This window comes from Tribolium madens, unplaced genomic scaffold (assembly GCF_015345945.1).
Source record: "Tribolium madens isolate multiple individuals breed KSU strain unplaced genomic scaffold, Tmad_KSU_1.1 Scaffold_1;HRSCAF=32;Tcas5.2_LG8, whole genome shotgun sequence".
Classification (NCBI taxonomy): Eukaryota; Metazoa; Arthropoda; class Insecta; order Coleoptera; family Tenebrionidae; genus Tribolium; species Tribolium madens.
Genome location: NW_025400984.1, coordinates 2,945,800 through 2,959,316, shown reverse-complemented (window position 1 = coordinate 2,959,316; position 13,517 = coordinate 2,945,800). Strand labels below are relative to the sequence as shown.

Here is a 13,517-nt window from a genome sequence, read left to right as displayed (position 1 = left end):
GCAAAATAAAATCTTTACCTAAACAATTGTAAAATAGTATATTACATAACGAGCACGGAAAGTGATAAATAACGCACAAGCGGGAAAGTTGCGCACGAGGCGTTAGCCGACGCGTTAGACACTTTCCTGCAAGTTTTGTACACTATTTTTCATACGACCATAAATAATTTTTTTCTTACGAACACAGTGCGAAAACAAATCGCACAGGTTTTTGATCTCGTACGATATTGCTAATTTTCGCGCATATGTAATTGTGCGTTATGATCTAGTTTCGTATATGGTCGTAGGAAAAAACATATACAAGATCATCAGTATCATTAAATAGACAAAAATTTTTGACAGATAAATTTTTTTAACATTTTTTCCATGTTCCTGGTATCTTACCTTACTTGAAAATTTTCTCTAGGGCGCGAGTTCTGGCGCATCCTGTATAGGATGTAGTAATTTATACAGAGCTTTCAAAAAAGTAGAGCGGCACAAATAAAGTTACATGCAAAAAAATTCCAAAGCTGGCTAGATGAAAATCATTTATAACCACTCTGTATGTTGGTTCAAGAAGGGCCACTTTTCTCTATTAGATAACTGTTTTTGAATTCTTATTCTCTCTGTTATCGTTGTTACACGCCGCTGCGTTCACCAATTAGGCCTAATCAGGCGTGCTGTGAATGCGTAGTAAGCTTGTGATTGGCCGATATGTTCCATAGCACACTTATTCCTTCTCCAAATTAAATATTTCGTGTCTGGGATTGCAACGGTTTAGACTGTGTGAGGGTGATTTAACACGTTTGATTTGCATTCAGTGAATACAGAATTTGGGGCAAAACCTAGAAAAGTTGTAAATTACGGTGAAGATGCCTTGTCTGTGAACAATTAGAAATGATTTAAGCTGGAGAATGCGTCTGTATTATGCGCTTTAGGGCCATTGTTGGCTGAATACAATGGCCTTGACGTTGAATCCCTTGACAATTTTTCTTGTAATATAATTTGGGGTAAATTAAACAATAAAAAATTTAGCCCCGACTGAATTTTTAACAACCTGAATTACATTAAAAAAATATTGCCAATATTAAATTTAGCACTTCGTGTTTAATTGATTGACGTAAAGTGCGGAGGGTAATTAAAAATAAATTGAGGCTTGTGGAGTAAATAATTAACAAAATTATTCTAAACAGGAATTTTTGCTCTTGTAACGATTTTGTAAAGTCTGCTATTGACATTTGAAAAATTTTTGATCAAAAAACATCTATTATTTTCAAGTATACAAAGTGTCTTAGACATATTGCGCCTTTTTTGTAAGGCTAACATTGTTTTTTTTTTATTTTCAGTTAAAATAACGTCCTTATATTATAAAATCAAAGATTTTCCTTTATTTTTTTTTTGCTAAAATAAATAGACGAGAGGGAAAACATAATGAATTATTGTTATAAAAAAATTGATCAAAAACTTGAAAATGTTAATAAATGAATTGCAGTCTATCAATTATATTAGTTATAAAGTGAAAAATGGTTCATCTTTTTAGCATATGGGACTTAAACAATTAACAATTAAACATTTCCCAACTGCAAGCTTCCACTTTAGAAAAATTCAAAGGTTTTTAATTAAATTTGATTAATGTGTACAGGATGTGTCAGAGCTCGCGCTTCAGAGAAAAATTTCAAGTAAGATAAGATACCAGGAGCATGGAAAAAATGTTTAAAAAATTCTATCTGTCAAAAACTTTTGACATTTATTTTTTGACAATGAACATTTTTTTTATGTCTATTTAATGATACTGAGGATTTTGTATAAGTTCTTTTTATTATTTAGTAAAAGTACAAAAATTTTGCCCATAAAAGCCACAAATAACATTAAACAGAGTTACAGCTTAGAATGCAGCTTCTTTGTTTTCTCTTCTAATAGCCTCAGTAAAAAACCTTGGAAAATTATTATTATTCAACAGGAATAATAGAGTCAAAGTGAAAAATTTAAACCTCTATAATTTCAAAATTTTTATAAACAAGAAAAAAAATTAACAGAAATGTTCTCTTATTGTGTAAAAGATGACAAAAATTTTTGCTACCATTATATGATTTTTATTGTTTTCGGTTTAAAATTAATAGTTAGAAAAAAGTCAAAATGTTACACAGTAAAATCAACTTTTGAATTTTTCGGGACAAAATTTCAATGTTAGTCTTATTCATCTTAATGATTTTGCAACTTTCTCAACAATTCTGAGTTGTATTTGAATTTTTCACTGTTTTGTTTGTTGATGAATCCTAGACTGATAACCAAAAGCTCTCTTTTTTGAGCCAAAGCTTGGATTTTTTATTTTCAGCTAAAATATTGTATGATGTTAGATAAGCCAACTCTTTTCCCTTTTAATTTTTTACTGATTTTCGTATTCCACTCAACTGCGAGATTAAAAACAGTGCTTTATGACGTAATAAAATTGTCTGTAAAACCGTCTGTGTTCATTTTCTTGAATTTAACAATCGCCATGACAATAATAAATATAAAACATCGTTTTTTAAGCTAGCAGCAGTCGAAAAAACATAATTGAAGTCAATCTTGCTCCATCAAATTTTATAGATCAATAAAGTCACCATTTTGTAATGAGGAGCTATTTTGAGGAACATCATTCGATTACGTTGAGGGAGAACATGAGAGGGTCTCATCATCGATTTGGATGTTTGTATGATTAACTATCGATTTAGAATTAGGCACGAAATCCAAACTTTACGAATTTTAATTAAACCCCGACAACTATTTCGCGTAATTCAGTGCAATTCCGGTTGATTACGGAAGGGTGTATTAATATTTATAAGGGTGGCTTTTTGTACACTCGCCTGAACAATTACGAAAATAACGAGTCACTTGCCACTTGTCTTTCACAAAATGTCTTCCAACAAACTCGGCGAGCAAATTTCATTAAACTAACACAAATATCGTTTGCTCTCGTCTTATAGAATTCAGCAAAACTAGGGAAAAAACTGAGTGCGACGCGACAGAAATTTTTATATCACCAGAAACAAAGAAAAATTTTAATTAAATCACAATTCTTCAAATATTTAAAAGTCGCATCCAAATCCCAACGCGTTTCAGCTTCTCACGTCTACTCTTCTCCAAACCGTAAAGTAAATCCGGGTATTCCTTAACTGCTCCTTTTTCTCCCCGAGAGACTTCAAGAATTGCGATAGGACAGAAGCGTCCTTCGAAAAAATTTGTCTCGCATCCATATTTATTTTTTTTTTCAATAATAAATAGAATTGTTGATTGTTTTTGAATAATCCGTTTCTGAAACTCAGAATATTATATAAGGACCGTGTTTTTAATATTCATGAAGTTCTGAGAGCTTTCTTCCAGTATACATGTTCCATAATCCGACTGCACAGATTAGAGGAGCTTAATTTGGCATATATGAAGTAGTTTTTCTTCAAAACTGGGGCATGATATTGTTTGTAAACTAAAAATTCTTGCGTAGTTGAGTACCGTTCTCTCGAAAAAAAGTTCCCTCGTGCTCCAAAATGGGTCTGCCACTCACTTATCGCAAATTGCTCACCGAAATTACGTACTTTAGTTAAAATTCATCAATAAAACCCACACCTGTGTTTACGACTGAATTTATCCAAATATTTTACTACACTTTTACGCTTTACGTTCATCCAGTCGAAAATTATTCCCCGACAGAAAATTTTATTATTACCATTACCATACGTTAGAAACTTGTTCAAGTTCGCAGACTTTACCGAAACCACATGAATATATCGTAGTCGGAGTTTGACAAGTTTTGGGTTGAGATAATTCAGCGAAGGGCTTACAGAGCCCATTGTAAATTTTGCAATAAAGTCCTCACGTTATCTTGGAGTTATTTAAAATTTAGTGGAGAAATAATAAATAAGCCCTCCAACTTTGTAAACTTCCCTTAAATAAATCATCACGTTTCGGGATCGAATATGCAGAAAGCAACCGCTCGTAATAAACAGCACATGCTGCAGTGTAATCCTGCACAGCAGGATGCGTCCTGCTATTGACCCGGCAATAGGCAACCCACAATTCGTATTTACTTGCAAAATCGGTTGCTCCACGTGGGGGACACGTTTTCTGATTATTCTGCTTCTTCAAGGAGTTGGCATTCGCTTTGATAATTACATTTTGTGTGGTTGAAATTTAATAAAGCTGCTCTTCCGTGTAACCGACGTCATTTTGAGCGAGGAACGTGTGTTGCTTAAGCCGAAATTATTCACTACGTTAAGTTTAAATTTATATTAATTGCTTCACGTGTTGGGAGGAGAATCGGGGATATTTGCATCCACTGAAAGGTTTAATGGAATTTTCAGACGAGGGATTTATCTAAGACTTGTACTTCGTTCAGCAAACAAGGATTACGTGAAAAACAGTCAAGGTCACAGTTTAATTAAACCTCAACTCTTGTAACATATTTCTCGATTTACAAAGTACATCGATGAAACAAACACAAAGGAACTACAGTTTCGCTAATGTGGATGCAAGAGAATGAAAGGGGAGAAGAAAATAACAAGAACTACAAAGCTATGCTAACTGGACCTTTTGTAATGGAATAAATAAAACCTCCCAAAGGATCATTTGTAATTTACAATCGTGAGTTGTTAAGTCTTTAGTGTTTAATTATTTGCCTTTTTGCGCCCCAGAGACACCGAAACGTAATTTACGTTTTTCAAGAGTTAATTAAGAAAGGTGTGTGAAACAGTAAAAAACGCTAATGTTTTTAAAAGATTTAATTCGTTGTTTTTTAAACAAGTCTACATTAATTTCTCTTAAAAATGTACTATTTTTTTAAATTCAAAATTCTTAATTTTTTTCATTTTTTACCTTTATGTAGAAAAAAATATTAAAGCCCTAAAGCCTATAAATCTAAAAATGAGAAAAACATAAATTCGAATTATTGTAACTATTGCATTATTCAGACATAAATATTACCAAAAATACATTAACTTTTATGAGAACAAAGTTACTTAAGGTTAATTAGATGTGTTGATGTTTACTACTCAATTGATTATATTTTTTTACCATTTTTGCTTTATTTATTAAATTGAAACAGAAAATTGTAAAGAATCATATGAATAGTATTAGCGAGTGTTTTCGTCATACTTTTAACACAAAGAAGTCGTTTTCTGGTCCATTTTCCCCTTCTTTCGTTGAATTAAATCGGCATTGTCAATCCAAGCCCCTTGTTTTCTTATTAAGCAACTTTCGTCTCTTGTAATAAAACAAAAGGCTTTCACCACCACGTTACACCGCCTAAATGAAAAAACATCCATCCACTTTCATCAAGCCTTCTATTTTCCCTCAAATAACTCTCCTTTAAACACACCATTTCTCAAAATTTCCCACATAAGCGACTTTAATAAGCGCTCACCACCTCCCTAATGCCATTTCTTGGCTCTCACATTTTCTCACCAAAAGGTCACGTCCTGCAAGCCGCACAGTTTACATTAGTTACGAAGTCGAGATAATTGGGTAAAACGTCAACCGAAGGTAAAGTGCAATTTACAACATCTGAGGAGTTAATCAAAAACAAAAAACTCCAATTACCTGACCTTAATCTTGCCCGAATGTGGAAATCTACACAAATAAATGTTTTCCGACCAATCACGGCCAAATGGTAATTGACAGCCTGTCAATGGTTGAGAGGGTGAAGAATAACACACTTATTTTATTTACTATTTAAAAAACAATACAAAAACATTAATTTAATTTATTTTGTTAAGTTTGTTGTTACAAATGTGGGAGGTGGGAAAGCCGCCGCTGGGCTGCGTCTATGAAAACTGCGGTGTTTTATTTTTATTCAGATTGAAGTGGATAAAAGGCGATCGAAATGAGCTTCGAAAGTTTTCCGGAGTTGAAATCAGTGCGGGAAACGATTATAAATAAGAAACGGACGTTTGCACTTTCCATTAGTCATGATTTCCCGAGAGAAAGGGCTCTTCTATGGCAATGTCGGGCAGGTATATGTCATTGTCAACTGTAAAGAAAAACAACTCTTGACCTCTTTTGGGCCTTATTGTTGTTTCTTGGACTAAGATTGATTCCGATATAAAACAAGACTTCACTCCAACGCAATTTTCTCGAAATTTTTAACGGATTTACTTCAACTAAACAATTTTATTTATTCTCATTCACAATGATCTTACTTTCACGTTGTTCAATTTTTTTAAAACATTGTTTCTTCATTACGACCAATTTTTGGCTGAATTCTAATTGAAGTAAATCACATTGACCACTTCTTCCATTTACTGGTAATAATTAGTTTCATTGCTAATTTCTTCAATACTTTTCAATTCGTTCACTTCAATCCAAATCCCCTTGCAAAATATTTCTTTCTTTCGATAATTCACATCTATTCTCTTCATCGACACATTTAGAGCTAGATTATTTTCATTCAAGCCTCCATCAACTCAAAATATTTATCACTCGCTTTCACATCAACAAATTTACGAATTTTTGACCCGACTTTTCAATATTTTGTTCAATTTCTGACAACAAATCAGTTTTGATTTGAAATTTTTTTGATTTCGATTAGAAATTTCATCACTATAACGTCTAAACTATCACAAATTCTTCCTGAAGTGTTTTTTGTGTTTAATTTTATTAAAATGCAAATTAAATTTCTTGTCTTATAAAAAAAGCTCATTGTTCTGCGACGAACAATTTTTGAGATAATTATAAAACTTGATTTTTCAAAAAACTATTCACTTAGTAAAAATTTTGATTTTATTAGAAAAATGAAAAATGTCGCGCTTAAGATAAAAAATAGTATATTAAAAAACAAGTGTTGCAAACACTCTCGTTGTAATACGAATGTTACAATGCACGAGTATTACAATGAGAAGTGAGTAACACGTGTTTTTAATACTATTTTTTCTATTGAGCCATATTTTAATTGAATTTATTATTTTATTTAACAGTTAAAATTTTTGATGACATTTGATGTATGTGGTACTCTAATTACTTGAAAATAGCTCAAATTGCATTATTTTCAATGAAATACGTTGATCTACAATAATTTCTCCCAGGATGCACAGTCAGTGATGGTAAAAATGTAGCATAAAATGTTTTTAAAAAGTTTCACAAAGAGAATTTTGTGTAATTGAAAACGCTTTTCCTTACTTATGCTTTGTTCACTTATTTGTTCTTATGCTATTTCTCTTTCTTATTATGCTATGTGTTCTTATTTTGTTCTTCATACAAGCATACAAAATTTTTCAAAAATTTTTTGTAGTGTTTTTACAACGTTATTGTACTTTTAAAAGTCTCTCAAACCCTTAAGAGTGCAAATGGTTCAATTTTAAAGTTTATAATTTTTTGATTTTTGTTGAGATTTTTATGTTAATAACTTCGAAATTATTGACGCTAGTCCTTTTTCTTTGATACTGTTGAAAAGCAAATTTAATTTTTTATCATATTAAAAAAAATACGTTAAATAGTTATCCAAAAAATATCCAAAGTATTAATCCAACTATAACTTTTAAATGATCAAGAATTTTGCAGTTTTCTCGACGCCAATCGATTTCTCGAAACATGTTACACAACATGAACATACGTATAAAAACATTATAACGTTTGATGTACTGTTTTGCAATTTACAAAATATAAAAATTAAAATTTGTGAATCTTCTGAAATTATGACAACATTGAAGATAATAATTATTGTATACAAAATTTGATTGTTTTTTGGTTGTTTTTAAAATATAATTTTAGTTTTATTACTACTACAAAATAATGTTATCTGATTTTGTTCTGGGTGGAACAAAACCCTCGCTGTGCCATTGGTTATAGACATTCTTGCTTTTTCCAAATAAGTTTGAATAACTTAACTTTTTCATTTCTTCTTTGTCAGATGAATTGTTTGTATTTTCTTCAGTTAAAAATTCTTTTCTATCTTCACCCAAAAAAGCTAAGTCTACTTTTTTCGCAGAAGAACGTTTGAAACTTGATAGTGATTTTTTCAAATTTTTTCTCAAGTGTTTTTTATTTTTTGAGACATCTTTATTTACGTTTGTTTTTTATCAAGCTTCGCCATCGCACGAGTTGAATCATATTTTATCAAAACGAATTTTCAAACTAAAACATTGCAACATTTCGATCAGGAGCAGATGTACCTTGACAGGTAATTATCTCCACCCTCCGAGACAAATTTTTATATCATTCTTCAGAGTTAATTACCCCATGATTGATTACAAGGCTGAAATTTGCCAACGCATAAATTTTTCCCGTTTATAATTGGGTTTTTTAGTAAAATTCTTTTAAAACTCGTAGCGGGTTTATGTGAAGTAATGCGCTTTTAAAGGTCACTTATCCTCGTGTAGTTTTTCCGGGATATTGACCGGTTTGCTTGTCGTAAAAGCTGTTTACTTTAAGCTTGATGTCTGGGATTATATGGTGACAATGTGTTCAAATTGTGGCAAGAGAAGAACGTAATTGGTAATAATATAGTCGGGGGTTAATTAGTCTATGAATTTGACGTTTGTTTGCTTTCTGAATCATGGTGGTGATAATGCGGACAAAAGACTTCATTTGGATGAGGGAAATACAAATTACTAGATCTGATACTAGTTTAATTGGGTCACGTCCGGAATCCCGGAACGATCATGGAGATGGTTGGACTACCGAAACTAACATTTAATGTTGAATAACTTTGTTAACACAGAAATATGAGGCAAAACATGCCTCCAATTTTACCAAACACAAAGAAATTGCTTTCAGTTTTCGCCCAAATCTAATCAAAAATTGGATCGATTTCCCAATAATGAGTTAATAAAATTATACACATTTCTAATTACTCTTCCATTTAAGAGATTTCGAGCTTAGCGTAATTGCTTTGATACCGAGAACTTCTCAAGCTCAAGTTTCAGAAAGTTAAGGAACAAGAATTTAAATAAAACAAATTAAACTGTGCCACAATTTATTTATTTTTTGGCTAAATATGACAAATAGCTATCAATTTGAATGATAAGATAATCTCTAAATTGGCAAACATTAGTTCTTGCAGGTGGTATTTCCAATTTTTTTAAATATTGCAAATGTCCCAAAAGATCGTTTCTGATTAAATCGTGGTCTTCTCTCGTGTTGCTGCTTATTTGAATTTGGGCCCGTAGTTTGTCAACACTAGCACCAATGGACATTATATCGACAAAAACATCACCACTTGTGCTATTTCTTGTTGACACATTTTTATCCAAAATTACTAAAACATCGTCAATTAATTTTGAAACACTAGTTGACAATATTAAATTCTCATCATTCGATAGTTCGTTTACTTCAGTCTTGTATTTTTTCAAAACTTTGTGGAAATTTTTGTAAATGTGGCTGTTTTCGCTATAGGACAAACGCGATATTTGAGTCTGAATGTTTTCAATTGTTTCTTTTATTTTGTTTAATTTTTCAATGACTGTTGGACCATGGACCTCACTTTCTTTCACCGGAATTTTATCGACATCCTTCTCGATTTTGATTTGGTTTTCTAACACTTTAAGTCTTTGGTCAAGTCTCATTCTCATTGCCGAGAGTTGGTCAAAAACACTCTCAAGTTCGTCCAAATTGCAATTAGGTGAGAACAAATCTTCGAAGTTGTTGTAACTTTCAACAACGTCTGTTACTAGTTGTGAGTTGGTGGCACTTGAGTCTTGTTTGTCTTTATTTTGTAGGGCTAATATACTGTTGTCAATGTTGTACAAGAGATACTCTTTCCGTTTCTTCACTTTCTCGCTAACTTCTGTAATTTCTTCAACTTCGTTTTTGAGTTGGGTCAAGAAATTCTTATCACTTAAGTCATGTCTGGTCAGGTAATGTTTTTCTTCCGCTTGCTTCAGTTCTTCTTCAATTTCCTTTTCACTGAGAACATTTTCAACACACGACATCACATCCAACAATTCGGTCTTTCTGACTCCTATTTCGTCGTCAACATCGTCGATAAAACTCATCCGTTTTTTGTAATTACTAATCACTTTTTTATCCAACTCAAAATTTTGATTAACCAAATTATCACCGATTGTTTTGATATTTTTTTCAATATCGGCGAGAGTTTGCATCGATTTTGCCTTAAGTCGGGGTTCTATAGTCTTTAAAGTACCTTCTAACGTGGCCAAATCTTGCAAGGCGGCAATTATGGCCTTCTCGACTTTTCGGATTTTTGAAACTCGCATATTTTTGCTTAGGATGTATTTGAGTTCTTTGACGTAGTCCAAGAGAATTTCGTGTGAACGGTCTATTTCTTGAGTTGAAAGGTCGTCATTTCGGATTTTTTTGGTTATCTCGGAAACGTTGGTTTTTATTGATTTGAGGCGAAGGGTTGCATTACTTTGGCCCATTTTAAGTTAAAAATCTAAGGATAAATAATTATTACGTGTGATTGTAAGTAAGTTCACTCACCTGAGTTGTAAAATTTTGGCCAGTAGACCAATGTTGCAACTGCATTGATAAAATTTCAGTCACAGAGTTCGTATAAATGTTAAATATGGTTGCAAAATAAAACGATAAGATAAAAACAGAGTTTACTTTATTGATAAAACTTCTCTAAAGATAAATTAAATACTTAAAAACACAAATTTATTCTACTTTCACATTCTTCAATTTTTTTACAACATTCTTGCTTCATTACGGCCAATTTTTGGCTGACTTCTAATCGAAGTAAATCACTTTTAAGTCTCTTGAGCACCTCTTCCGAATACTGGTAATTAGTGTTATCGATTTCTTCAACAGCTTCTTCAATACTTTTCAATTCGTTCACTTCGGAAACAGTCCTATCCAAATCCCCTTGTAAAATATTTATTTCATCTAATAATTCACATTTCTTCTCTTCATCGTCACAGTTAAGTTCTTCCAGTGCGAGACCGTTTTCAGTCAAAGCCTCCATCATCTCAAAATATTCATCACTCGTTTCCACATCCGCAAATTTACGAATTTGTGACCTCAACTTTTCAATATTTTTCTCAATTTCTGGCAAGGAATCAGTTTTAATCAATAACTTGTAAATTTTTTTCTTAAGTGAAAGTTTTCGGTTTGAAATTTCATCACTAACGTCTAAAATGTCACAAAGATTGGTTTTTAAGCCGGCTAAAACTTTTTCGAATTCTCCCTCAAGTGTTTTCATTTTTTGGGACATTTTTATTTCAGTTTGTTTCTTCTCAAGCTTTACCATCGCATCAGAAATGGAAGCTTTCCTCTCGATAATTTGATCATTAACATTATCAATCGACTGCAATTTTTTTATCATAATTTTCAAATGTTTGGTCAAGTCGTCACAATTTTTTTCGTTCAAATTTTCATAATGTTCATTTATTGAATTCTCTAGCTCGTCCATTGCTTTCCAACAGTGGTCAGGATTATTAGCCTTGATCAAGAGTTTCTTACTTTTAATTAATCTTTGAAACGTGCGGAAAAACTCTTTCTCTAAAGCATTTTTTCGTTGTTCATTTTCGGCATTTTTGATGTCTATCTTGTGCAATTCTTTAATCAATTCTTCAATTTTTTCACTTATTTTATTTAATTTGTCCAAGTCTTGACTCGCGTCGGTTACAGACACTTTCACTTCTTCCAAATTAGCTTCAATATAACTCAACTTTTTTATTTCTTCTTCATTTTCTTCATCAACGGGATCAGATGAATTGTTTATACTTTCTTCAGTTAAAGCTTTTTCTTTTCGATCTTCGCCCAAGAAAGCCAAGTCCAATTTCTTCACAGAAGAACGTTTGAAACTTAATAGTGATTTTCTTCGTCTTGGTTTTTGGACTATTAGAGTTCCTTGTTTTGAAGTTAAAGCTCCCATTTTTGCACTAGGAAGAAATTTTCTCCGACTTACTTATTTCGGCGCTATTTCTCGCACTAACATAAGGTAAAGATAAGATAATGCGATAAAACCTAAATCGATTAATCACCTTTAAATTTTCGTAATAGAACAAATAAAAGAAAGTTTTTTAACTTCTTGCATTTCCATTAAAGTAAAGGAAACATGAGGATAAGACTCGTAGCCAATTCAAGTAATTTATCTTTTCGTTTGAATAAGAAATTTTATTTTTTGTTATAATTCGTTCTACTTTTGCTAGAATGAGGCCAGCAGTTTCAAAAAGAGCCACACTCTTGCCAACTTTCCCATTTTTGGCTGTCATAGTGAATTATAATCTAATCTACTCAGGTCACATGACAAAAATTGCTCTAGTTTTTTGTGAGAATTTTATTTAAATAACAAACAAAAATCGTTGCAAGAGAGCACAAATTACATTTAAAATTAATTAAAACCGAATGGAAATTTTGTTTGTTTTGGTATTTCTTTAAACATTTTTAATTAGTGCGAGATTTTTTCGCGTAGTAGTGCTGATGTTTTTTCTGTTCATTTTGTTGCACCTTCTCCTCCAGTTGCTTGAGACAGTCATTGATTTTTTTGAGTGTTTCAGTGTTGTTATCTCCGGATTCGTACACTTGGGTCCATATGTTATGAAGGGAATTTCTCGTGTTATGATAAGAGAAGTCTGATTTACCCCCTGTCAGTTGTTCCGTCTGCTTCTCACACATTCGGAGAATTTTCTCAATTTTCTCTTCCATTTTCCAACTCACAGCCAGCTTTGCGATGAAGTACACTCAAATAATCGTTTCGTCGATAAAGAGCGATAAGCGAGGCGATAAATATTTTTTAATTTTCCCATTCCTGTTGAAAATTCAAATTCCGACATTGACAGCTTTATGGCACATCACTGGTCCACATATTGTAAATAAAAAGTCTTAAATTAGCTCAACAAAGCTGTGTAGGCGGTTCAGTTGTCGTAATTCACCCAAAGCTAATTTTAAAACTCGTCCAAACTCAGTGATAGTAAACAGAAAGAGTCAATTTTCGATAACTTTCATCAAAAGTTCAAGTGCAAAGTCGACAATGACATAACCTTTGCGCTACAAATTCAACATGTGGTGAGTGGTAAGTGCTAAAAATCACAAGAAAAAAATGTGATGGGTGCTTTCCAGTGATGGGTTGCAAAAACTCGAAACCTGACTCGGATGTTGTGATCATTTTTCATGAACAGAATAAGGTCGTGATTAAGAAGAAGAAACGGAAGAAAGAGTCGATCGTGCTTTTTCTTCCGGTTATTGTTGTCACTGATGAGTACAACACACAGAGAGTTATTTACACACCAGAAGATACGCAAGAAGAGGAACAGGATATGAAAAAATATATTTTTGATACGAGGCGAATTTAAAGACTGTGGATTGTAATTACTCGAATTCAATTGATATTAATTATTGCTAATTCAAGTAATTTATTTTGTCTTAATCTAATCGCAAGGTGAAGTCAATTTCCTTCAGGGCCGGTTTACAGAAAGCGAACAATTTAATTCAATATTAAATTTCAAAATTCGAATTAAACTGTTTTAAATTACGTTAACTAACAAAATTAATCGTGAATTAGAATTAAATTATAATTAAATGTTTTGTAAACCGGCCCTAAGTCTAATAAAACAATACATACTTAATAATCATTATCATTTTAAAAATTAAGTAAGTACATTTTTAAT

General features: G+C 32.1%; 2 protein-coding genes across 3 annotated transcripts in view; one reads left to right on the top strand and one right to left on the bottom strand.

Moving 5' to 3' along the window:
* LOC123016459 (ankyrin repeat and fibronectin type-III domain-containing protein 1) overlaps nt 1-13,517 on the top strand; it is a 70,748-nt gene that overhangs the window by 4,278 nt on the left and 52,953 nt on the right. The window lies entirely within an intron of this gene.
* LOC123016465 lies at nt 8,904-11,895 on the bottom strand. The gene is made up of 2 exons (XM_044416878.1): nt 10,387-11,895; nt 8,904-10,339 (listed from the first exon to the last, which is right to left on the bottom strand). The coding sequence occupies exon 2, from the start codon at nt 10,323-10,325 to the stop codon at nt 8,925-8,927; it is 1,401 nt and encodes a 466-aa protein (XP_044272813.1). The 5' UTR covers nt 10,326-10,339; nt 10,387-11,895; the 3' UTR covers nt 8,904-8,924.

Coding starts and splice junctions, on each gene's coding strand:
- LOC123016465 (XM_044416878.1), bottom strand. CDS start 10,325: ATGGGCCAAAGTAATGCAACCCTTCGCCTCAAATCAATAAAAACCAAC.